The sequence below is a fragment of the Pleurodeles waltl genome, chromosome 3_1, assembly GCF_031143425.1.
Source record: "Pleurodeles waltl isolate 20211129_DDA chromosome 3_1, aPleWal1.hap1.20221129, whole genome shotgun sequence".
NCBI lineage: Eukaryota > Metazoa > Chordata > Amphibia > Caudata > Salamandridae > Pleurodeles > Pleurodeles waltl.
In genome coordinates this window covers 94,846,753-94,872,691 of record NC_090440.1, presented here as the reverse complement: position 1 = coordinate 94,872,691, position 25,939 = coordinate 94,846,753, and the positions used below count along the sequence as shown (strand labels likewise).

Genomic DNA, 25,939 nt, shown 5'->3' with positions numbered 1-25,939 from the left:
ATGGTGTTTTTTTTTTTTTATCATGCTGTTACCATTCTCAACGGTAAGCAAAGCTGAAGAAGGCCCGGCCAGGATATGACTCTGCTTGAGGAGATGTCCTTCTATGCAGAATCAGTCGACTGTGGAATCGTTGATGGATGAAACAGGTGCAACAATTGTTCTTCAGCTGTCTAAAATGAAGAAAACATAAGTGACCCAACAAATGTTGCCACGCAACGTTGAATCAGAGTCAACAAAGCATGTGTGAACGAGATGGTGGAAAATAAAAAAAAAACTATCTGAAGATGGAGCTGATATTCATGCACAATACTGCTGAAAGGAAGAGTCACTGTGAAAAGACTTTCTTGCCAGAACAAAAGGAGTATGTTACTTACGCTGGAAGCATCTGTTCGTTGCATGTAGGTCTGTAGATTCACATGCTCTGCATACCCCTGCCATCTAGTGTTGAGTCCGGACGGGTGCAAGTTGTTTTTCTTGCAAAGAAGTGTTCAGAGTCACGGGATCGAGTGACTACTCCTCTCAGTGATAATGGGCATGGGCATCAGCTCCTTTGTTAGAATGCTTTCCCGAAGGCGTGTGAGAAAGGAGTGGAAGGAAGTTAAGTGTAGGTAAAAAGATGTTCCTGCAATGTACAAGTACATATGTACAAATACATACAAAGGTATAGTCACTGCAACAACCACAATCAACCGGGAAAAAGGGAGGGTGCATGTGAATCTACAGCACAACATGCCACAAACAGATGCTTACAGGGTAAGTAACATAATCCATTCAATAGCATATGTAGCTGTAGATACACATGCTCTGCATTGACTGTAAAGCAGTCCTTTCATAAAAGTGGTGGCTAGTCTTTAGCAGCTGCAGCTGACTGAAAAAGTGTTTGTAGCACAGCCTGCCCTACATTAGCTTGCTGGCGTGTTAGCACATCCACACAGTAATGTTTGGTGACTGTATGTGGTGTTGACTATGTAGCTGCCTTACAGATGTCAGCTAAATGAATGTTTCCAAGAAAAGCCATAATTGCACCTTTTTTCCTAGTAGAATGCGTTCTAGGGGTAACAGGTAATGGTCGGTTGGCTTTCGCATAACAATTCTGAATTCATTTACCTATCTATCTAGCTATGCCAGATATGGATATTGGACTGACTTTGTGAGGTGGTGAAAAGGCTACAAAGAGCTGATTCGTTTTCCTAAAGCCTTTGATCCTAATCAATGTAAAACATGAGTGCTCTTTTAACATCTACAGTGTGGAGAGCACTTTCTGCACCAGAATCAGGTTGCAGAAAGAAGACGGGTAGTTCAATGGACTGATTGATATGAAACTGTGAAACCACTTTAGATAAGAACTTCGGGTTAGTGTGAAGAACTACCTTATCTCTACAAATCTGGAAGAAAAAGTCTTCCAAGGTTACTGCCTCAAGCTCATTGATGTGAGGGCAATTAAGAAAGCTACCTTTCAAGAAAGGTATTGAAGATGGCATGAATGAGGTGGCTCAAAAGGAGGACCTATGAGCCTGGTGAGCACAATGTTGAGGTCCCACGATGGTGCAGGGGGTTCCATGGGTGGAATGACCTGTTTAAGGCCTTCCACGAAAGCCTTAATGACTGGGACTTTGAACAAAGAAATATGTTGTCTGTTCAGTAGATATGCTGCTGTAACTGCGAGATGCAGGCAAACAGAAGTGTAGGCTAGATTTGCTTTTTGTAAATGTAGCAAGTAACAAACAATCTCTTCAACAGTAGCTTTCATTGGTTCAATATGTTTGGGTTGACAGTAGCAAACTGCAAGGTGGCGTTTTGGAGGGATGAACCTAGATAGCACTTTCATAAACTGTTTTACAATCCTTTGTGAGAAAAATGATGAACATTCTTCCGTTTTTCTGAACCTTGAGATCGCCACTAGACAGACTCTTACTGAGAGATCCTGGACTACTCTTGGCCAAGTACAGCAGGTATGGAAGGATTTTTGAGCAGCAGGGTGACTGGGTGGAAGCCCTCGTCTTTGCTCTGCAGGAAGCTGGTCTGGTGTGTTGTGAGCACCTATGGTGTTATCATCCTATACCAGGTCCAGGTATCCCCTATTAGTGAGGTGTAGTCAGTGTCTAGGAAGCCAGGCTCTTTAGAGGTAGCTGTGGATGAGCAGCCAAGGCTTATCTAGGAGACATGCATAGCTCATGCAATACCACATAGTCACACAGGACTTACACACAAGAACCACAAAGTGTTACAAAAATAAAGGTATTTATTGTAGTGACACAAATGCAAAAATACTATATAGGCAATACTCTACTAGCTGGTGAGTAAACACACTTTTATATACACCTTACTTGTCAGGAATGAGTATGGAAAGTAACAGAAAACAGTGCAATAACAACAGACAATAGTGACCCTAGGGGGTGCCCAAACCATACCCTAAAAAAAAATGGAATGCGAATGACGGACACCCATCTAGGTAAGTGGAATCTGTAGAGGGGAGCTGGAGGAACTAGGAACCCCAAATAGGTAAGTGCCAGAGAGGTAAGTACCTGTTTTTCTTAAACCCACAGAGAAAGTTTGTGAAAGGACTGTGCAAGACCCAAACAAGACTGCAAGAGACAGAAGATGGATCCAGACAGAAGACGGCCTGCTAACGAAGGGGACCAAGTCCAGTTCCAGTGGACTGTCTGGTTGGGGCAGGAGCCACTACCCACCACCCTGGAGATGCAGGACCAAGTCGACAGTGAAGACCAGGTGTTGGCTATGCAGCACAGGAGAAGAGGAAGAGTTCCAGAAGTGATGCCGCTGATGTCCCACATTAGAAGACGAGTTGCAATCTGTCAGTGGTGTGGGTTAAAATCACCAACAAGCCTTGGCAAAGGCAAGAGTTGCAGAAGAGGATTTGCAGAGCTGCCAGGGACCCGGAAGGTCCAAGGGGACTCAACCTAAGGATGGGAGTCCCAGGTGTCCCCCAGCAGTCAGGAGAGCAAGAAGTTGTGGATGCAGCCCCCACAGGCAATTCACAGGCAGCAGCCGCAGGAGGCGCAGTGAGGCCCACTCAGCACACCACGAAAAGAGTCCCGCGTCGCTGGAGCAGCAGGCAAGAGACCACGCATTGCAGGGAAGAGTGCTGGAGGCCGGGGCTACACGGAGACTGAAGATCCCTCGGAAGAAGAGCGAACAAGCATTGGTAGCTAAAAGAGTCGCGGTGCACAGGGGTACCATCGTGCAAGGAGAGGCAAAGACTCACTACACCACTTCCAAAGTTGGACAGCTGGTAGAAGGGACCAAACTGACCACTCAAGACCCCCACCTGTGTTGCAGGATTCATGCACAGTTGCAGGAGAGAGGACTCTTGCAGACAGTTGTTGTTGCAGTTGGTGACTGCAGATGCAGGGGAGTGACTCATTCACTTCAGAGGCGATTCCTTCTTGCTTCTTGGTGCAGACTGAAGACTTGCTGCCCTTGGAGGATGCACATCCGAGGAAATGTTGCAGTTGCTGGAAGGAGATGGAGAAACAATGTTGCAGAGTGAAGCCGTCGCTGGAGCTGCAGATTGTAGGTTCCTATGAAGTCCAGCTGAGGTTCCAGTGTCCAGAATCGAAGTAAACGTTGCAGAGGAGTCTTGCTGGAATCTTGCATGTCGAATCTCAGGACACACCCAAGAGGGAGACCCTAAATAGCCTTGGAAGGGGGATTGGTCACCTAGCAAGGTGATCACCTATCAGGAGAGGGCTGTGACGTCACCTGCCTGACCTGGCCACTCAGATGCTCCCAGAGGCCTCTGCCCACCTTGGATTCAAGATGGCAGAATCAAGTGGCCACCTGGAAGAGCTCTGGGCACCACCCATGGGGTGGTGATGGACAGGGGAGTGGCAAGAGCAGGGACTGGAGGTCCCTGAACCGGTGGTTTATGAAAGGAGGGCACCAAATGTGCCCTTCAAAGTATACCAGCGGCTTGAGGAGGCTACCCTTCCTAACCTATTTCCAAAGGGAGAGGGTGTTGCCTCCCTCTCCCAAAGGGAACCCTTTGTTCTGCCTTCCTTTGCCTGAGTTGGTCAAGCAGCTGGAGGGCAGAAACCTGACAGAGGTGGCAGCAGCGCGGGCTGCCTAGAAAACTCCTCAAGACTGGTAGGAGCAATGCTGGGGGTCTCCTAAGGTGCCCCCAGAGTGCATGGCATCATACAACCAATACTGCAACAGTATTGGGGTATTATTCTGACATGTTTGATACCAAACATGCCTAGGTTCGGAATTACCATTATATATAGCTGGACATAGGTAGTAACCTATGTCCAGTACACGGCTAAAATGGCTTCCCGGCACCCCTCGAAATCCAGGAAAATTGAGCTGGAGATCATGGAGGCACCTCTGCTCATGCAGGGGTGCCCTCACACACAGGTACTTACACCCTGCCCTCTGGGCTGGGAGGGCCTGCCATAGGGGTGACATACAGTGACCTGTAGTGTAAGGGGTACATTCACTCTTTCACGCAGGCTGCAATGGCAGGCCTGCAGACACTTTGCATGGGCTCCCATGGGTGGCATAATACATGCTGAAGCCCATAGGGAACTCTGGTGCCCCAATGCCCTGGGTACTCAGGTAGCATATTCTAGGGTCTTTTATGGGGGCACCAGTATGCCAATTATGGGGTGTAAAAGGTTTGGGACAAACAAATCCACAGGGAGAGAGCACAGTTACCGGGGTCCTGATTAGCAGGATCCCAGTAAACACAGTCAAAGCACACTGACATCAGGTCAAAAGTGGGGGTAACCATACAAAAAAGGGCACTTTCCTGCATGTTCCATGTGCTGAAATACTCTCATTTGGCACTTTAGGTCTTTTTGATTGACTGTGCACTTGCCTGCACCATAATGTTTCTGCAATTGGGTGGAATGTCGAAGTGGAGTAATCTCCATTGTTCCTGCAGAGGAGCCTGTAATGCGTTTTGGGCCATAATGGCAGGCATGCAGAGAGGCTACATAAATCGCTGTATCAGTGCTGGGATGACCATGTTTGGGCAATGAGAATCAGGAAACAGTGATCCGCCTTCACCTTATCAGTAACCTGGGGGTTAGGGTAAACATACAACCTTCTCATCTGAAAGGCAGTGCTCTTTGTTCCAGCTTGCTAGTATCTTCTGGTGTAGTACTAACATTCTTGTTCTAGGATGTGGCAAACAGGTCCACTAGACCTTGTTGGAGCTCCAATTTGTAGTTGTCAGGGAGAGTCACTAAGTGCATATGAATGAGTGAGAGAGAGAGAGAGAGAGAGAGTGAAAGAGACATAGAGAGAGAGACACACACACACACACCTCGGTCCTTTGCTTTTCAAAGTAATACATCAAAGGCTGTGTTGTCTGTTCAAAACCGCCTGACCAATAAACCTCGGGATGAACAACTGTAGGCCCAGACTCACTGCCCTGTAGTTACAGGAAGTTGATGTTGAGCATCTTCTGCTGAACTAACCAGAGGCTTCTGGTGGTTAGCTTCTGCATATGGATTACTCTGCCACCCATCAATGCATCTGATGTCACCACTATCCTTTCTGTCGAATAAGCTGATAAGTAATGCTGATTTGAGGATTGATGGAAACCACCACCACAACAGCGATGGTTTGAGCCTTTTTGCCACCTATATTATGTCATCTAATTATCTAGTTATTTGCTGCCTTTGTTTATTTAGCTCCTTAGGCACGGGTCTCATCATGGGCCTGCAGAATGGCATTAGACCCAGAAGAAACTGTTTGGAGTAAAAGATTTTTGCCATGGCCTGCAGTTTTTGTGTCCCTTCATATGAGGGGTATACTTTTCCTCTACACGTATCAGGAATTGTCCCCAAGAACTGTAACCCTGTTATTGGATCACCTGAAATTTCCTTGGTGTTCAGAGACAGACCCAGTCTGTGAAACCAACTTATGCTTTTGGATATAGTGCTTTGCCTCTTCCCTTGATAGAGCTTTGACAAGCTAATCGTCCAAGCACAGGTATAATAGATGACACTGGCATTTCAGGGAGGCAGGCACTGGCACTAGGCACTTCCTAAAGATATGAGATGCAGAACTGAGTCCAAAGGGAAGCACCTTAAATTGACAGTGCTGCCCCGAGATGTTGCCTATGATTTAAATGTCCTGGGATTTGGAAGTATGCATCCTGAATGTCGAGAGGTATGGTATTTCTCTTCTTGGAGCATCACAAGGACTTAAAGGTCACCATCTGGAAGGACTGTGTGACAGGAATTTGCTCAATTCTCTGAGGTCCAATATTTGCCAACATTTTCCCAACATCTTCTTAAGCAGGAAGAACCTGGAGTAGAATCGCAAATTCCTTTCGGACAGCTTCTGTTGTTCCTTGAAATAAAAGAAGAACTTCCTGATGTAGCTCCCACGCGTGTAAATGATGTTCTTTTCAGGGTGTATGACAGGGTGGGTTTCTTATTAATTCACAGGCAACCAAAATCAAGTCTGCTCAAACAGCTTATCCAAGATCTTCAAGTGAAGCTCTGTGCTGAAAACCTTACAGTTTAGTTTAGTTTATAGATTTGTAGAGCGCATGGCTACCCGGGGGCATCCCAGCGCTAAAGTACACCATGAATGTCGGAAGAGCCAGAGGAAGCAGATTAACTGGGAAAGAGAATGGTTTTCAACTTCCTCCTAAAGAGAAGTTCAGAGGATTCCTGACGGCATTCAAAGGGCAGGGCATTCCAGAGCCGAGCAGCCCTGATGGAGAACGAATTACCTCCCCATGATCTCTTGACCGAAGGGATGTAAACCTGTCGAGAAGAACGAGATCTAAGAGGCCTAAGGGGTGAGTAAAGAAAGATACGTTTTCTAAGGGAAAGGGGACCCTTATTGTGTAAGGCTCTGTGAACAAGACACAGAGCTTTAAACTGAATGCGCTGCTTAATCGGGAGCCAATGAAGAGCTGCAAGTGCTGGTTTAGCGGAAAGATGCCTTGGGGTATTCATGAGAAGTCTAGCTGCCGCGTTCTGCGTAACCTGCAGTCTCTTTATTACATAATCTGGAGAACTAAAATATAGGGAGTTCCTGTAGTCCAGGCGGGAGAGAACTAGGGCTTGTACGAGAATTCTTCTGGCAGCGAATGGCAGAAGTCCAAGAATCTTCCTGACACTTCTAATTAAGCCGAAGCAGATCGAGGAGATTCTTTTAGCTTGTGGCTCCATAGTTAAGCGTGGGTCAAGCAGAAAGCCGAGGCTTTTTACTTGTGTTATTGGAGGAGGCAGGCTGTTAAAAGCCTCAGAGTACATAGCCAGAGGGGCTATACAGCACAGCCATCCCTGTCACCATAGCACCGCAGCTACTGCCAGCTGGTGGAAGCCTGTATTAGAGGTCTCTAGTGATGACAATGATGACAGCTGATGCTTTGGTTCAATCCTTCAGTATAGTTTTGACCTCCTCTCTTCTGTCTCCATGTACGAGATTAATGAGTGGCGAGACGTCGCACGTCTGGTGGTCGGTCATAAGGCCAAGGATAGTCAAAGCTGTCCCCCCGCGGATGGAGACTGTTGCATAGAACTGACCCTGAAGCCTATATTGTCTATTTTCCAACCATATCTGTCTGATTGTGCTAAGCTGTAGTGATTGAAGTTTTAGAGCTTCGTTGAGCACCTACCACCATAACTGAACTGGTTTTCAAGGCACGTTAAGCATGCTGGTGCAGATTCATGGGCCATATACTTTAACCCCATGCAAAGCACTGCTGCTGGCACACAGCAGGCTTTTGCATCAACTTGGAACTTTCCAACGACACAAAGTGAAAAACTGGGATAGGCTTTGTTGTGTTCTGTGGCAGTTCTTTAGTCATAAAACAATTACTGTTGCTCCAATGATGCATGGGAAGGTTTCATTTTTTAGTTGCCTTCTCCAACAACAAATGAAAGCTGGAGATGTTGTTTAAAAGATACTCTGGTAGTGTAAGCACCCTGTGGCCTTACTTTGGCACATCAAAGCCCTCCTGTTCCCATTCATGTGGTTCTCCATAACCTTCTTCGACTTCTGGGACTTTATTTTCCTCCTCCACATCAGAGAATAGCTTGGAGGTATCACCCTCATCCAGTTCCCTAGGTGTTGGTGGAACGTAGTTTGAAGATGGAATAGAGGTCAACAAGTGTAATGGTGAAGGTGTGGGAGACATCTTGGACATGGACTGAAGTGAAGAAGATGGGGGAGGTGGAGGTGGTGACAGCGCATGTGGATGAAGTGGTGGAGCTGGCAGACTGGTTGAAAGAAGAACAGGAAGATGATGTGGGTGCAACTTCTGAAAAGTGTATTATTTGCTTCAGAGTAGACTAAAAGCATCTGGCAGTTACATCATCTGGGGCTATCTATAATACCGATGTGGGCCATAGTGTTCTTAAACTTTGGAGGAATTTCAGCTGGAAATGTCTGAGGTTGGTAATCATCCTATGCTATCCCTCATCCTCCTCATAAGCCTCTTCTTCAAATTTGGGTATGTACTGCACATCCAGTTGTTCCCCTCTCTATGCTGTGCATGAGGTTTGTTCTAAATCACTGATGTCCATCTCTAATTCGGATTAAAAAAATAAGAATTAAAAGGTGGTTGGTTTAAAGCCTTCATGGGTGAATGCGCAAGAGCCACTGTAAAAAATATCAACCTATCTCCAATCCACCTATTATGGAGGATCTGGGATACTTGCCACCCCCAAAGCACTCATTAAGAGTCTTAGGGGGTTATTCCAACTTTGGAGGAGGTGTTAATCCGTCCCAAAAGTGACGGATATACCACCAGCCGTATTACGAGTTCCATAGGATATAATGGACTCGTAATACGGCTGGTGGTAAATCCGTCACTTTTCCGTCACTTTTGGGACGGATTAACACCTCCTCCAAAGTTGGAATAACCCCCTTAGTGTTTGGTTTGATCCGCAATTGTCCATGGCGCATCAAGCTAATAAAACTTCTGCCGCCTCCTTAGGCTTTTAAGGAAGGCTTTTACAATCCTACCTTTGATAGCCAAAAGAATCATAATACAGGCCTTGATTGGTTCATGCATTTTATACTGGAGCGCCTGGATTTGTGATAAAAAAGTTGCAGATAGTCCAGAATGCTTCTGCCCGCTTGCTTCTGAACATATCTAGACATGAATCAGTAAAAGCAGGAATTTCCTCTCTCCACTGGCTTCCCGTGGCTAAACGGATACAATTTAAGACGCTGTGCCACATCCATAGAGCACTGCACAATAGAGGTCCGGGATTGCTGACTGGCTTCCTTCTACTTACCTAGTAGGCCACTTAGGTCCTCCACGGCATTCTTAGCGGTGAGCCCTAAAGTGAAGAAGTCCAGATGGGGTGGAAGATCCCTGGCTTATCAGGGGGCAAAGTTATGGAATTCCCTACCACTTAGACTACGGACGACTAGTCACGAACTAACCTTCCGCAAGGCTTTAAAAACCTGGCTGTTCAAAACATAATTCCCACCTTTTTCCATTTCCGACTCAAAGTATTCTAGCTCTCAGCGCTGGGAGGCCTCATAAATCCACATAACATGACATATTTCGTAGTTGTAATGGTCAGTGCCGTCAATGGTGAAGGCAGAGTTTTTGCCATCAACTGTATAATGATTGACATATTCGTGTAGCCATTGACTGTGTTAGGAGCTGATCAAGGTCTAGTCATCGACAATGCTATCATCGAGGACGCACCTTAGCGGGCGAAGTACCAGTTGCCTTCACCAGAGAAATGACTGTCAACAATAGTGGAAACTTTGATGAAGATGGTGAAACAGGTAAGCCTGACATGGCTTCATAAGAACAGATTTTCATTTTTTTTTATTTTTTTTAATGTCGCTTCATTTATTTCTAAGGCGCACCAAAGACCTTTCTTTGGCCGGGCTGGCTGCCAACACTTTACACTTTCTTTTTTTTTTTTTTTTTACAAAGTCCAGTTCATGAAGTCTGAGTAGCTTCCATGTTTTTAGCGGCCTTTGTGCAAGTGCTTGGTGGAGCAGTTTTCACTGAATTATCCCCAGAGGTGGGGGAATTACCTTTGAAGAGGGAATTTTCTAGTATTTAAATCAGTGGTACATGGAATCATATGGGTAGCAGATTTATTTTTCTTGAGAAGAAACATTATCAGGGAGTTATCTTCTCAGGTACTTTAGCTCTGTTTAAGAAAATGAATGCACTATAAATCAAGGGGATGGCACATACTCTGTATAGAAAGCTTAGGAAATATGTAACTTTGCAAACATCTAATTAATGAAGGCACAAGATGACAAGTCAGAATGGACTGGAACTTAAGTAATACTATTCTAAGGGAGGGCACTGTGGGGTAGTTACTGACTCGAGTTAGAGTTCCTGAGGCATAGCAGAGGGCCCTACGTCACCTCAATCAATAACTACCTCTTCCTGGGAAAATATTCTATTATAAACCAGATCCTAAAAATATGGCATGAAAACAGTGGGTCAGCTAATGTGGTTTTTGTGGCACTATGTACATGCAAAGTTACTAGAAGCTTACCTGTGCGTTTTTTTTTTTGGGCGAAAAGGTGCCATTATTTTGCACTATTGAAATGCATTGTAGTGAATGCCTGGCTTTTAGCATCATAAAAAGAAGCACAGAGAAAGGGGTATAACAGACTTTAGTCACAATATAAACTCTACCTTGATGGAGCCATGCTAAGTTCAGGAATCATAGGTGCTTGAAGATGATATGACCTAGAGAAAAATGCTTATCTTGGCATGGGTTTTGATGAGCCATGTTTAGGAGTTTTCTTTCCTGATTTTCTCATAGATATCGCAACAGCTCTAGAAGCAAAAATTAGGACACATTTTCTCTATATTTGCAAATATCTGCCTCAGTTATGGGAGAAAAAAAAAGTCTTATGGACTGAGCAAAACATTTAATTCCAACAGTATAGGCAGTCTGGTAATTGTTTATACATAGTTAAAACAAACAACTAGAATGCTAACATTCTATATTTATGCAAATGTGAGGTACATTTGATGTTGTTGGAGTATGAGTAGATTTAGAGAAAAAAGCATCAAATAAGGTCACAATATACAAATAAACTTACTTAAATGGTGTTTTTCGCAAAGAAACTGGAAATTTTGCACGCCTACTTTGTATGTGGACATTTATTCTTTCTTGTGTAGTTAATCCCAGAAACACAATCTTTTAAAGAAAGAAACATATGTTAAATATTGTATTTAGCAAAAAGCAAATCTCAAAACATGCAGAATACAATGTATTTTAAACTAAGAAAATATTAGCTGTATGTGCCAACACTAGAACTGATCCTGGTCACTTCTTTACAAATGTGAATCAGAAAGTTTTCTAATTTATTGGGAAAGTAACATTTTTCATCCTAACCTGATGCCCTCGTTTTGTGAGTAGACATGCTGCAGGTCACAGCTGAACATAAATTGTTTGATGTGTGATAGGGAGAATCTGCTGCTCATGTATGTGGGGGAAGTTGCCATGGTGAGTGGTATGGTGATTCTGGTGTGTACAGAGATCTAGTGGAATCATCCAAGAAGAGGAATTAAGAGAGTAATTTTGTTTGTTTTGCTGACAAATTTTGCAACACGTTGTACAGCTACTACAATAAGCTGATGATCTCAGTAGCCACGTTGTACAGAACTGTTACAGTTATGGCTCTTTTGGCACGACATCACCTGTAAATCTAGCTAGCTGTTTTCTGACAGAAAACGAAAAATTGTGGAAGAAGTTCAAACACTTGGCTTTCTTGAGAGCAGATCTTACAGAAGTTAATCAGCAACCTGCACAGCAAACACTCAATTCATGAGAGATACTTGTCGAAGATCACCATTTGTGCATTTGAGGTGTTCCTTGATGTGGAATGAAAATGTCACTTACCCAGTGTACATCTGTTCGTGGCATTAGCCGCTGCAGATTCACATGTTTCGCACAGTCCGCTGCCTGGTGTTGGGCTCGGAGTATTACAAGTTGTTTTTCTTCGAAGAAGTCTTTTTTGGTCACGGGACCGAAGGACTCCTCCCTCTTCGGCTCCATTGCGCATGGGCGTCGACTCCATCTTAGATTGTTTTCCCCGCAGACGGTGAGGATGGAGTTGTTTGCTATAAATAGTGCCCATGCAATGGAGTGAATACGTATGTACATAAAAAGTTTATAATAATTATTTACAAATGTACAAATGTTTAAGATTTAAGATGTACTTCTAAACGGCTACAGGCTTCCCGGGGAGGCGGGAGGGCACATGTGAATCCGCAGCGACTAATGCCACGAACAGATGTACACTGGGTAAGTGACATTTTCAGTTCGATGGCATATGTTGCTGCAGATACACATGTTTCGCATAGACTATAAAGCAGTTACCTCCCCTAAAAGCGGTGGTTTAGCCTGTAGGAGTTGAAGTAGTTTGGAATAATGTTCTTAGTACAGCTTGGCCCACTGTAGCTTGTTGTGCATTTAGTACGTCTACACAGTAGTGTTTAGTAAATGTATGAGGCGTAGACCAGGTTGCAGCCTTACATATTTCGCTCATAGGAATGTTTCCTAGAAAGGCCATTGTAGCACCTTTCTTTCTGGTTGAGTGTGCCTTTGGTGTAATAGGCAATTCTCTTTTGGCTTTAAGATAGCATGTTTGAATACATCTGACTATCCATCTAGCAATGCCTTGTTTAGAGATTGGATTTCCTATGTGTGGTTTTTGAAAAGCTATGAACAGTTGTTTTGTTTTCCTGATTAGCTTTGTTCTGTCAATGTAGTACATTAGTGCTCTTTTGATGTCTAATGTATGTAGTGCCCTTTCAGCCACGGAATCTGGTTGTGGGAAGAACACTGGCAATTCTACTGTTTGATTTAAATGGAATGGTGAGATTACTTTTGGTAGAAATGTTGAATTTGTTCTTAGAACTATTTTATTTTTGTGTATTTGAATAAATGGTTCTTGTATGGTAAATGCCTGTATTTCACTTACTCTTCTGAGGGATGTGATTGCAATGAGAAATGCGACTTTCCAGGTTAGATATTGCATTTCACAGGAATGCATGGGTTCGAAAGGTGGACCCATGAGTCTTGTTAAGACGATGTTAAGGTTCCATGAAGGAACTGGTGGTGTTCTTGGTGGTATAATTCTTTTTAGCCCTTCCATGAATGCTTTAATAACTGGTATTCTAAATAGAGACGATGAATGAGTAGTTTGTAGGTAAGCAGATATTGCTGCGAGGTGTATTTTTATAGATGAAAAAGCGAGATTCGCTTTTTGCAAATGTAGTAAGTATCCCACTATGTCCTTTGTAGAGGCATGCAATGGTTGGATTTGATTGGTATGGCAGTAGCAAACAAATCTTTTCCACTTAGATGCATAGCAGTGTCTAGTGGAAGCTTTTCTAGCTTGTTTTATGACCTCCATACATTCTTGTGTGAGGTCTAAGTGTCCGAATTCTAGGATTTCAGGAGCCAAATTGCCAGATTCAATGATGCTGGGTTTGGATGCCTGATCTGTTGTTTGTGTTGTGTTAACAGATCTGGTCTGTTGGGTAGTTTGACATGCGGTACTAGTGAAAGGTCTAGTAGAGTTGTATACCAAGGTTGTCTTGCCCATGTGGGTGCTATCAGTATGAGTTTGAGTTGGTTTTGACTCAACTTGTTTACTAGATATGGAAGGAGAAGGAGAGGGGGAAAAGCGTATGCAAATATCCCTGACCAACTCATCCATAGAGCATTGCCTTGTGATTCGCGGTGTGGGTACCTGGATGCGAAGTTTTGGCATTTTGCGTTTTCTTTTGTTGCGAACAAATCTATCTGGGGTGTTCCCCAAATTTGAAAGTACTTGTTCATAACTTGGGGGTGAATTTCCCATTCGTGGACTTGTTGGTGGTCTCGCGAAAGGTTGTCTGCTAGTTGGTTTTGGATCCCTGGAATAAATTGTGCTATTAGGCGAATGTTGTTGTGAGTCGCCCACTGCCATATTTTTTGTGTTAGGAGACACAATTGTGTTGAGTGTGTTCCTCCTTGTTTGTTTAAATAATACATTGTTGTCATGTTGTCTGTTTTGACAAGAATGTATTTGTGTGTTATTATGGGTTGAAAGGCTTTTAACGCTAGAAATACTGCTAACAGTTCTAGGTAATTGATATGAAATTTTGTTTGGTGTACATCCCATTGTCCTTGAATGCTGTGGTGATTGAGGTGTGCTCCCCACCCTGTCATGGAAGCATCTGTTGTTATAACGTATTGAGGCACTGGGTCCTGAAATGTCCGCCCTTTGTTTAAATTGTTGCTGTTCCACCATAGAAGCGAGAGGTATGTTTGGCGGTCTACCAACACCAGATCTTGAAGTTGACCCTGTGCCTGTGACCATTGTGATGCTAGGCACTGTTGTAAGGGTCGCATGTGTAGTCTTGCGTTTGGGACAATGGCTATGCATGATGACATCATGCCTAGAAGTTTTAGCACAAATTTTGCTTGTATCTTTTGGTTTGGAAACATAGCACTTATTACCTTGTGGAATGCTTGCACTCTTTGTGGACTTGGAGTGGCAATTCCTTTTGATGTGTTGATGGTTGCCCCTAGATATTGTTGTGTCTGACACGGTTCGAGGTGTGACTTTGTATAGTTGATGGAGAAACCCAGTTTGTGAAGGGTTTGTATGACATATGTGATGTCGTTTGTGCACTTTTTTACTGTGTTGGTCTTGATTAGCCAATCGTCTAGGTAAGGAAACACATGTATCTGTTGTCTCCTGATATGTGCTGCTACTACTGCTAGACATTTTGTGAATACTCGGTGTAGTTGTTATTCCGAATGGCAACACTTTGAATTGGTAATGTATTCCTTTGAATACGAACCTTAGGTACTTTCTGTGAGAAGGGTGTATCGGTATATGAAAGTACGCATCTTTTAGGTCTAATGTGGTCATGTAATCTTGCTGTTTGAGCAGTGGAATGATGTCTTGTAGTGTGACCATGTGAAAGTGGTCCGATATGATGTAGGTATTTAGTGTCCTGAGATCTAATATTGGTCTTAATGTTTTGTCTTTTTTTGGAATTAGAAAGTACAGGGAGTAAACTCCTGTGTTTTTTTGTTGTACTGGTACTAACTCTATTGCATCCTTTTGCAGTAGTGCTTGAACTTCTAGTCCTAAAAGTTCTAAATGTTGTGGTGACATTTTGCGTGTTTTTGGAGGGATGTTTGGTGGGAATTTGTGGAATTCTATGCAATAGCCATGTTGGATTATTGCTAATACCCAATTGTCTGTTGTAATCTGCTGCCAAGATTGGTAGAATTGGCTTAGTCTTCCCCCCACTGGTGTTGAGTGAAGGGGTTGTGTGACTTGAAAGTCACTGTTTAGGTGGAGGTGTTTTTGGAGTCTGGAATCTTCCCCTACTCCTTGGGAATTGACCCCCTCTATATCCCCTGAAACCTCCTCTTTGGAATGAACCCTGATATGGTGTGGTTCTTGTTTGTTGGCTGGTGGTGTCTGTGGGTTGGCCACGAAACCCCCCTCTAAATGGAGTTTTTCTAAAAGAGCCTCTGCTCTGCGGGGAGTAGAGTGCGCCCATGGCTTTGGCCGTGTCTGTGTCCTTTTTAAGTTTTTCAATGGCTGTGTCCACTTCAGGGCCAAAAAGTTGTTTCTCGTTGAAGGGCATATTAAGGACAGCCTGCTGGATTTCCGGTTTGAAGCCTGAAGTGCGGAGCCAAGCGTGTCTCCTTATGGTGACAGCAGTGTTGACTGTTCTCGCTGCAGTATCGGCTGCGTCCATTGAAGAGCGGATTTGATTGTTTGAGATCGTTTGTCCCTCTTCAACTATTTGCTGCGCCCTTTTTTGGTATTCCTGTGGAAGATGGTCTATGAGAAGTTGCATCTCATCCCAGTGTGCGCGGTCATATCGGGCCAGCAGCGCTTGAGAATTTGCGATGCGCCACTGGTTGGCTGCCTGTGATGCTACTCTTTTTCCTGCCGCATCAAATTTTCTGCTTTCTTTGTCCGGAGGTGGGGCGTCGCCAGATGTATGGGAATTTGCTCTTTTGCGAGCTGCCCCTACTACTACGGAGTCAGGTGGTAACTGCGAAGTAATAAACACTGGGTATGTGGGTGGTGGTTTGTATTTCTTATCCACCCTTGGGGTGATGGCTCTTGATTTTACGGGCTCTTCAAAAATTTGTTTTGCGTGCCGTAACATCCCTGGTAGCATTGGGAGACATTGATATTGGCTATGTGTAGCCGAGAGGGTGTTAAATAAAAAATCATCCTCTATAGGATCGGAATGCAGTTGGACATTGTGGAATTCTGCTGCCCTAGCCACCAGTTGCGAGTATGAGGTACTGTCCTCTGGCGGTGACGGCTTTGTGGGGTATGAATCGGGATCATTGTCCGGCACTGGGGTGTCATATAGGTCCCAAGCGTCTTGATCCTGATTATCTTGACTTATGGTAGTTTGCGCTGGTGAGTGCATTTGTGGCGGTGTTTGTGCCGGCGATGCCTGTTGTGGTGGAGAGGGCGGAGGCGTGACTTTTTTAACCACTTTGGCTTGTGGTTGTGCGTCATCCTTGAGAAGTCCGATCCTTCTTTTTCTCATTATTGGGGGAAGGGTTGATATCTTCCCTGTGTCTTGCTGGATGTACACTCTCTTTTGTGTGTAGTCTGATTCTACACTTTGGAGCTCTTGTCCAAATCTGTGCATCTGGCCACTTATTCCTTGTTCCTCTGTGTAGGATGGAGGTGTGGAACTTTTCGGCGCCGAGAGAGAATCTTTTTTCGGCTTCGGCACCGACAGAATTTTTGTGGCTTTCGGCAGGGTGTCTCGGTGCCGATGTTTTTCGGTGCCGGCATCTTGTTTTTGCCTCTCGGAGCCGCTATCTCGGCTCCGAGGTTGCTCCATGGCGGTCCCTCGACCGGAGTCGGGTGTCTTCGCTATGGGCGTGCCCTTTTTCGGCGCCTTCGACGGCTCGCCGGTTTTATGGGTCGAGCCATGGCCTGTTGGCAGTGGCGTCCCCTGGGCTTTTGTCTTCTCGATGGTTTTAATTTTCGACGTCTTACTCACTGTTTGTTGCTGTTGTTCGACGTCGGAGTCTCCGGATTCTGATTCCGGAACCGAGAATGTTTCCTCTTAGTCGTCGAAACGTTGTTTTGTCGGCGTGGACGCCATTTGTAGACGCCTGGCTCTTCGGTCCCGGAGTGTTTTTCTGGACCGGAAGGCTCGACAGGCCTCACAGGTATCCTCCTTGTGCTCGGGGGACAAGCACAAGTTACAGACCAAGTGCTGATCTGTATAAGGATACTTACTGTGACATTTTGGGCAGAAACGAAACGGGGTCCGTTCCATCGGCTTCGATGTCGCACGCGGTCGGGCCGACCAGGCCCCGACGGGGGATCGAAGCTACCCCAAAGTCTTCCGATGATCGGTGTCGATGTACCTAACTATCCCGATACCGAACTGAACAATACCGACGCTTTCTTCCGAGATTCTGACTAACTTTCCGAACCGAAACACGGAGCGAAAAGGAATACGTCCGAACCCGACAGCGGAAAAAAACAATCTAAGATGGAGTCGACGCCCATGCGCAATGGAGCCGAAGAGGGAGGAGTCCTTCGGTCCCGTGACCAAAAAAGACTTCTTCGAAGAAAAACAACTTGTAATACTCCGAGCCCAACACCAGGCAGCGGACTGTGCGAAACATGTGTATCTGCAGCAACATATGCCATCGAACAGATTGTTTTTTAGACTGAAAGAGGCTTTGCTTTGAATTGAATCAAGGTTTCCCACCCAGTGTCTAATACAAATATCTGGTTCTTCTAGACTCCTTTAATGCCAATCAGTGATTTGTGGGTGGAATGTGATGGCATAGGATTAAGGAATACAGCTGGTTAAGATAGTTTGGGAGCAGACGTAGCACGTTATTGCTAGCCCGGACTGTACTTGTAGTAACACTACAACAAGCACATTTAGCTGACATTTAGAAAAAAGCATAAAAACCCTTAGAAAAGTGACTAATAATCTACCTGATCTGGACACAAAAGCAGTGATACAAACATTCATTACCTTTAGATTAAATCATACAAACTCGCGCTACCTGAGCCCTCCTCTTAACCAGAACGGGAAAGGCCAGGTATCACAAAATGGGGCAGAGAGTCTCATGCTTAACCTTCCTAAAAATTCCTGTTTCTGCCAAAATGGCAAATCTATGATGGGTTTCCACACAAAAAAAGGCTCAAATTCACAACTCTTGTGCTCATTCACAGAACTGTCCATTAAACTTAAAAGTTTCAGTCTTCAAAACTTTGTCACAAACTACTCTCCTTCAGGTCCTTGGTGTGATTTGATAGAATCAACTTCTGAACAATCCTAGATCCACACAGTCCAATACCACTTTCATTAAAGAACTGAAAACTTGGCTCTTTAAGGCTGCTTAACAGAGCTGTTTGCTTTCTCCTTTTGTTTCTTATTCCTTAGAACAGCATGAAAACCTCCCAATTGCTCTGTCACAACATGTTTCCACTTCATACCACCCAAAGTGTCTTATGCTTCAGTTTTCTCTCTTACCCCAATGTATCCTTACTCTTACCTAGGATCTCCTCACTTTCCCCTCATTATCTCCTGTTTTATTCTCGCTGGCAGTGCTCTGAAGTGCTCTTACAAAGACAAACTATGTACAACAACCTCATGAAGTAACATGATCTCCCCTTCCCCATGCATCATCTGCACCCATCCTATCCCTTCTCTCCTGTTTCTATTCCCCATCTCCTTTTTCACTATTCCTTCCCTAACTTGCTCACTTCCATCTGTTCTACTTTCAGTTTTCTACTTACAGCCAGTTGCTCAGATAAGAGTAAGCTACACTCAGGTACTTATCTGTAGGACACTTCAAAAAGGAGGAGACTCTGCAGCAAAGAATGAAGAGCCATGATTCATATCTGCATTTTGGCCTAAGATTGAGAGTAAATGTGGAATTAAAGTCATTTATATCTAGATTTAATAAGCAAAGAGCTTCAGGAAGAGCAGATGCTGCGTAAGAAAAAGAAGGTGCTCCATCAGTAAAACGGGAACATTTAAACCATCTCAGCTCACTCCCTTGATCAATAGACAGGGAGGTTGTTGCCATGGATGCAAGACAGTGATGTAAATTGAAGCATCAGTGACTGGGACCCATGGTACAAATACAGAATAGCCAGACAGAACCAGGCACACGAGAAACATCCTGTCAGTATGTGTTAAATGCTTGTACAGCATCTTTTTTTATGTGAGGGTAAACTAACCAAAAACCTTTTTAACTTTCTTTTAAATAGAAGCTCCCTCATTGTATTCAATAGGTACTATCAAATAAAGGTGACTGTGTTGACTATAAATCAGCAATGTTCAGGAGCAGCCCTAAGATAAGTACACAGTATAAAGAAGAGGGGCAGTTAATGTATTTCACCCGTGCCCTGGTAAACTGCCAAGCATGTGCACAGTCCCTAGCACAACAGAGGAGAGTGTGATAATACAGGCCTGTTGATTATCCAACATAAGCCTCTCATTCTCAGCATGCTTGGCAGATTCACAGAGCTATTCTGAGCTCAGGCTGTGCAAACAGAGAAGGTGCTTGTTATGCCTAATACAGGCCAAAGCTTAAGAGGGACATGTTGTTTGAACGCCTCTCATGAAAAAGGGCTGCCCCCCACTCTAAGGTGGCAATGATTAACTTGCAGAAAGGTAAATAAACTTGTAAACATTTACTAATCAGCAGACAACAGTTATAAGAAAATGCCTCTTTTTGTATGGTCACCTCCAGGTTTTTTGACTTATGCTGCTAGTTTTTTTTTTTTTACTGTGAGCATGCTCTGGCCCTAAAACATGTCCGTTTCTTTGGCCATACCCAATTGGCATTGGCTAACTTACCTGTAAGGCCTTAGTGTATGGTACCTAGGGTACCCAGGGCTTGTAAGTTACCCGGGGATTTGCAGCACTGGTTGTGCCACCCTGGGTGTGACAAAGGTAAAACGTGTCTGTCGGTCCACCATTGCAGACTGGAACAGCAACTTCAAACTGCTAGCCCGACTTTGCTATTTAAAGCCAAGGCAAAAAACTCAAATGTCTCCCTGAAACATGTGTAAGTCGCCCCCTATGCCAGGCCTACTGAGCCCTAAGGGAGGGTGCAGCATATTTCATGGGTAGAACATGTATTTTCAATGTTCTGACAGTAAAAATGCAAAAAATGTTATATTTATTGTGGAAAAACTAGGTTGCCCCCTTGGTGAGTGGCAGGGTTACACGCTGACCTTTCAGTTTGGCTAACTCCTGAGTGGTGTGACCAAAATTGATTCTCCAAGGTATCAAACAACTAGTTGCATTAACCCCTACTTGATTCTTAATTGAAATTAATGTTGCAAGCTACAGTATGCAACTTTTATAAAGTGGTCACTTTGTTGCCTTCAATCTCCTGTTCCCTTAACGGATGCACATTGAGATCGTACCAGATACAGCTTTCTGCCCTCTTAGAAGACAAGCTAACGGCTCTCAGGAAAGGAGACGATGGGGGCCTGCACTGGAGAGAGGTGCCACCTCCTGCAGGAAGGGACTCTGATGTTGGCCCAAAAGGTGAGCTTCAAAGCTGAAGCCGCCTTTGAAGAACAAATGGGAAACACGCTAGCTGGCACCCTAGAAGGAGAGGAGAAACCTACTTTCAAACTGTGTTTTCGAAAAGGAACACATGTGGGTAGGGCTAGTGATCTCTGGATGTCAAGAGAGGGGTTCTGCCATGTTGGGAGTGGGCAGAATGGTGCATCACACCCCCTGAAGTGGTAATCAGGAAAAAGAACAATCAGCTCTACATCCAACCCAGAGGGCACTTTCTGAATGTAAATAGGGCACCAGAGGCACCCAGAACTCTGATCTCATCTGGACTGGAAGAAGGACCGAATAACAGGTGCCCTACTGCACCGTGGAACAGGCAAAGGGAGGCTGGAACGGCGTGGAATCCACCAGCTGAACCTGGTGGCTGGCAAAGGAAAGGAACTGTGCTGCTGTGTCCTGCTCATGAAGAATCTGTCTCTAGAGCCCAGCCAAAGTCAAAAGCTCCATAAGTCAGTTGGCTGACCTGTTCAGAGCACAGGGCAACAACTAAGAAGCCTGCTGGGGTAGTTGTAGCACAGAATTCTTCAGCTTGCCACCAACCACCACCGTGTGGCACCAGGACCAAGCGCTCTAAGTTGCACCTGAGTTCGCTGACCCTGGGACAGTTGTCAGAGTGGTGCCTGGTCACCCAGAAGCTGAGTTATCGACGAGAGAAGGATTTGGCCATGATCACAATACTAGGCAACTGGTAGGCAAGTAGCGACTGGACGTCTCCCAGCACAGAGAGGACTTCGAGGGACGTCGAGTCTGTGTTCATGACTGCCTCAACCCCTTCCTGGGGCAAGGAGTAGCTGAAGGAAGACCCCATCAACTGCACCACATCCACAGTATCCTTGAGTATCCTTAACATCCTTCATCTCTTGCATCATGAATCCACAGGAAACCACTGCAACGGATAAACGTGCCTGAAACTGACTAATGATTGTTTCTACTTTCGAGGTAACTTTGAGGACGATGCTGGTCCATCTGACTGGCTCCCCACTGGACTTGGTCACTTAAGGTGACTAAGTGACTGCAATACAACTAGCCCACATTTTGGTGAAAAAGTGTCTAAGCATCAAATCTGCTGAATTCGCCAATGTTAGTATGCTGTTGAGTAAAATATTTTGATTTACCAAACCTTGCAAATTTTTTATTTCCAGAAGCCTCTGATGGATCCTTTTCATTATGGTGTCTAAAAGCACACGAAAATACAGCCTAACTTTATAAACTGGTGTTGGATCTCTTGAGTGTCTTGTTGATTTTTTCTTCAATTGTTTTCGTGCTGTTTAAATGCTTTACATGTATTCCTTTGTTTAAGTCTTGCTGCTCAGAGCCACAGCTACCCAGGGTAGAGCTGAAGATCAGACAAATGAAACGTACTGGTCCTAAAATGGGTTGGTGAGAGTATTACACAGCAAGGCTGTACAACTACACCTTATAATATACCCCATTTCCTCACAAAAGACAACATCACAAATAGCAGACTTTCATCCAGCCACTGTGATTTAAGTGAAGAGAAGTGGAAAAGAAGCCCCACCACTACTTGAAAGAACAATTTGAATATAATGAAGGAGTACAGTATTTTAAGTGGGCAAGAAAAGGTGAAGAAGCAGTGGGAGGGCACAAAGATGGTGTGGCCACAAAAGGATAACTTAGAAGTTATTTAAGCCTTCCTAATAAGGGTGTGTGCTAATATGTGTGGCCTACAATCACTTAATTTTCTCCTGGTGATATATTTTTCATACCACCGATAGCTCTAGTCTTCCTGGTACTGGTGCTCATAATAGTAGTCTTCATTGTCTTAGAAAGCTTTCTCTTCCTCCTGTGGTTCTGGTCCCTCTAGAGGTTGTCATCATCCTTCTCCTGGGCCTCCTTAGAAAGGTCCAGCTCATGTCCATCCTCCTACTGGTTACTATCCCTCTAATTCAGTTCCATGCTCATTTTTCTCTGGGTCCACCTTCTCCATTTGGTCTGCCACTTCACCCTCCTTATTCTTCTTTTCCAGGTCCTCCACTCCAACACTTCACCGTCAGCTTGACATGCCTCTATGTTTCTTAGGAAGCCCTGCAGAATTTGACCTTCAGCCGAGCAAAGGTGCCGGACAAACAAATTACTTACCTTCGGTAATGCTCTTTCTGGTAAATACACTATTTAGTTGCAGATTCCACACATTTTGAATATTCCCCAGGCGTCAGATGGGATGTGAATACTTGTCAGCAGTACCTCTGCAAGCCTGTCAGTGGTGCCACATGGCTCCTCACTGACACCGTCCCGCTCTGAAAAATTACATGAGGGGGTCTATATACACGCCACTCCCAAGCGCTGTCAGCTGCATTCTAGATAGGCCACACAAGGCCCTGAGCTTCACAAGGCTGATGTGTAGCCGGGACTCTGCCGGAGACCAGTGGCCTCTGATCTCCAACACTCCTAGGTGGCCACCCTAAGCAATACATGAGTCACCAGTGTAAAGTTTGAGTTAAGAAGGGAGAGGGATTTGCCACTGACCCAATCGCAGTCCAGTATCCACCACTGTAGGTCTTTTGCAGTCTCCTCTAAGTTCTGGACATAGTCAGAGAAGTCCCCTAGATGTGGGGTTGAGACTTTAGGTCCCATTGCAGGGCCCCACATATGCCAACTGGCATGCTCGACCAGCAGGATGCAGGATACCATCAAGGCCAGTAGCCTCAGAGCACATCTCAATGAAATCCAGGACTGAGGCTGGAAGATTGGGATTATAGCCTGAATGTCGTAGACTCTCTCACCAGGGGGAAGGGCACAAAACCAAACCTTGTTTACATGCAGGTGGTTTATGACTGCCTGGGGAGAGTCTGCCTTCAACAGCCAGTTATCGAGGTGGGGGAAGACTGGCACCTCTGACCTCCGGAAATGTGCTGCCACCAATGCCATCACTTTTGTGAACCCCAAATGGCACTGGTGAGGGCTGCACGGCAAACTGAAAATGCCTCATCCCACCATGAACCACAGGTAGTGCCGATGGCCCTGCAAGACAGTACATTGAAGTAGGCGTCTGTGAGGTCCAACGCTACAATCCAGTCTTCCGGGTTGAGATCACAGCGTTTCTGAACAATTTGCAGGAACCATCAATCTGATGTTATGGCCTATCAACCAGGCAAGACCTTGAATAATGCCTCCCACCAAGTGAAAGTGCACTGCAAAGGGCATGTTAAAGGTGTTTGGCTGGTGGGGCTGTAGGTGGGAGTGGGGACTGAGCAGCCCATTGACACTGGTTGTGGGGATGGTTGGCACTACAGCAGCAACACTGCTGGCTTCCGTGCTATGGTTGGATTGGTTGGCGGTTTTGGGAATTCTGCCTAAGTCGCGAAAGAAGCAATAGGTCTGGTGTGGTTGGCAAGGTGAAGCAGACAGGCCCAAACAGCGAGCTGTAGCCCAGCTCTGTTTGAACAGCTCAAGAGAGGACCCTGTCTTGTCTCTAAATAGGAGAGTTCCATCAAATGGCATGTCCATGAGGAATAGCTGAACATCAACTGAAAAACCAGTGGACCACAGCCAAACATGGCAGGGAATGGCAGCACTGCAGCCAATTGCCCGCCAAATGGAATCAGTGGTGTCCAAGCCACAATGTATTGTGAACTTGACTGCATCCCAACCTCCTGGATGGACTGGGCAAGAGCATGTCAGAGGTCTTCTGTAACACGAGGGAGGGCTTGAGCCCCTGAGTCTCAAAGGGTGTGAGACTTGCGTACTAGGAGACAAATGTCATTCAAAGAGCAGAAGGTCAGGCTGGTGGAAGAAAAACTTTGCTTCCCAAACATTTCTAATCGTTTGGATTCCATCAAATTGGTAGGAGTAGTCTGGAAAGTGGGATCAGACCTGCTTTTGGATGTCGGCACAACCAACCATTCAGGGGATGGTGTTGAAATAGGAACGCAGGGCCACCTGGGGCAGGATGACGACGTTTGTCCCCTGAGCCCTGAGTCAACAGGCAAACAGCAATAGCAAGGCTAGGTCCAGGCATCCAACAAAGTATTGGTCAGTGCCTCATTAAATGGCAGAAAGAGTTCCAAAGATTTTTGTCCAGCTGGAGGTCTTTCTCATACCACATTTGTTTTAATTTCCTGGATGGGGATTTGGCGGTCAAAAACTTCAGCTGCCATAGGCATCACCATGGCACAGAAAGCAGATTCCTCAGTGGCTGGGCGGCGGGGAGAGAGAAGACCTGATTCAGGCAAGGTATCGAGACCACTGGCGTGCAAGGTTTTATACTAACTGTCATCAGTATATGGCTGAGCGAACTCATTATCTGCATCATAGTTTTTAAGAGTTTGATGAAAAAAGAGTTTACTGTAGGAGTTCCCTTGTGAAGGGGCGAATCAAGTGGTAAGAGTGCTGATTCAACAGTGGTTGGGTGCAGCCTTGGTTCAGGTCCGACATAGCCACGGAGAATCAGAGAAAGCAGTTTACCGCCCCATACCTGCCCCATCAGTCTACTCTTTTTTTTATCCACAAAATGCAGGCAGACCAAGATAGCTGTACCCCTGGATCCCCTCGTAAACCCAGAGTGAAAGACCTGAGTGAATCAATATCATGCCAGGAAGGGAACCTTGTTACCCACTGGGTGGGTCTCTTGGAGGAACAGTATATCTGCTTGTAGTCTCTTAGGCCCCCAAAGCACTGCCACTTTCTTAATCATACCCACTATATGATTCACATTCCAGGTGATTATGTGTAACTAGTCACTCTGGACCCCTCTTATGTTATCAGCCATCCAGTCAGAGAACAAGACCCATAGTGGCATGTGTGTCATCAACCATAGTGAGATAATGCAGCAACGTGAAACAACAACATTTCAATCCCTTCTAAGCTATACTTTGGAAACACGATGTATCTGTCTCAGGATAGACCAAAAACCTGTGCCAATTGGACGCCATTGTGGTCACATTCCAAATATACCCCCTCCCAGAAACTTCACATCAACGTTTGGGGCCCAGCATATGGAACCCACCCTGGACAGATTGGAATCAACAAACACTAAGTGGGAGGAATTCTGTCTCAAGATTTCAACTCTAGCCTGCGTTAGGCTGAAATCATAAATAACTCCTCCATCTTGGTAATCATCTCCATTCTGTTGGAGGCCAACTATCGATTGGAGGGGGTGAAGAAGGACAAAGAGATGGGGGCTGACCAGGAAAAGAGGGATAGGAAACATTGGCAAGTGAATATCGGAGGACTGCAGTTCCAAGTCACGGAGGGTCCCTCAAGGCCGCCCAACAAAAAGGAAACATCAATCAAATCGTAATTTAATCCAGAGGGACAGTGCCTTCCGTCGCTTCCCCCAAATGTGTATTAGCTTTCTTCGTTGCCACACCACGGACCTCCCACTGGACCTCCGGTTATTTTTGCCCTCCCGCCATGACAAATGGC

At 45.1% G+C, this 25,939-nt stretch overlaps 1 protein-coding gene across 1 annotated transcript in view; it reads right to left on the bottom strand.

Annotated features, from left to right (window-relative positions):
* ZDHHC13 (zinc finger DHHC-type palmitoyltransferase 13) overlaps window positions 1–25,939 on the bottom strand; it is a 239,586-nt gene that overhangs the window by 17,692 nt on the left and 195,955 nt on the right. Inside the window, exon 16 of the mRNA XM_069221911.1 lies at window positions 11,029–11,126. Within this exon, the coding sequence (XP_069078012.1) occupies window positions 11,029–11,126 (98 nt within the window). The remainder of the gene's footprint in view (window positions 1–11,028; window positions 11,127–25,939) is intronic.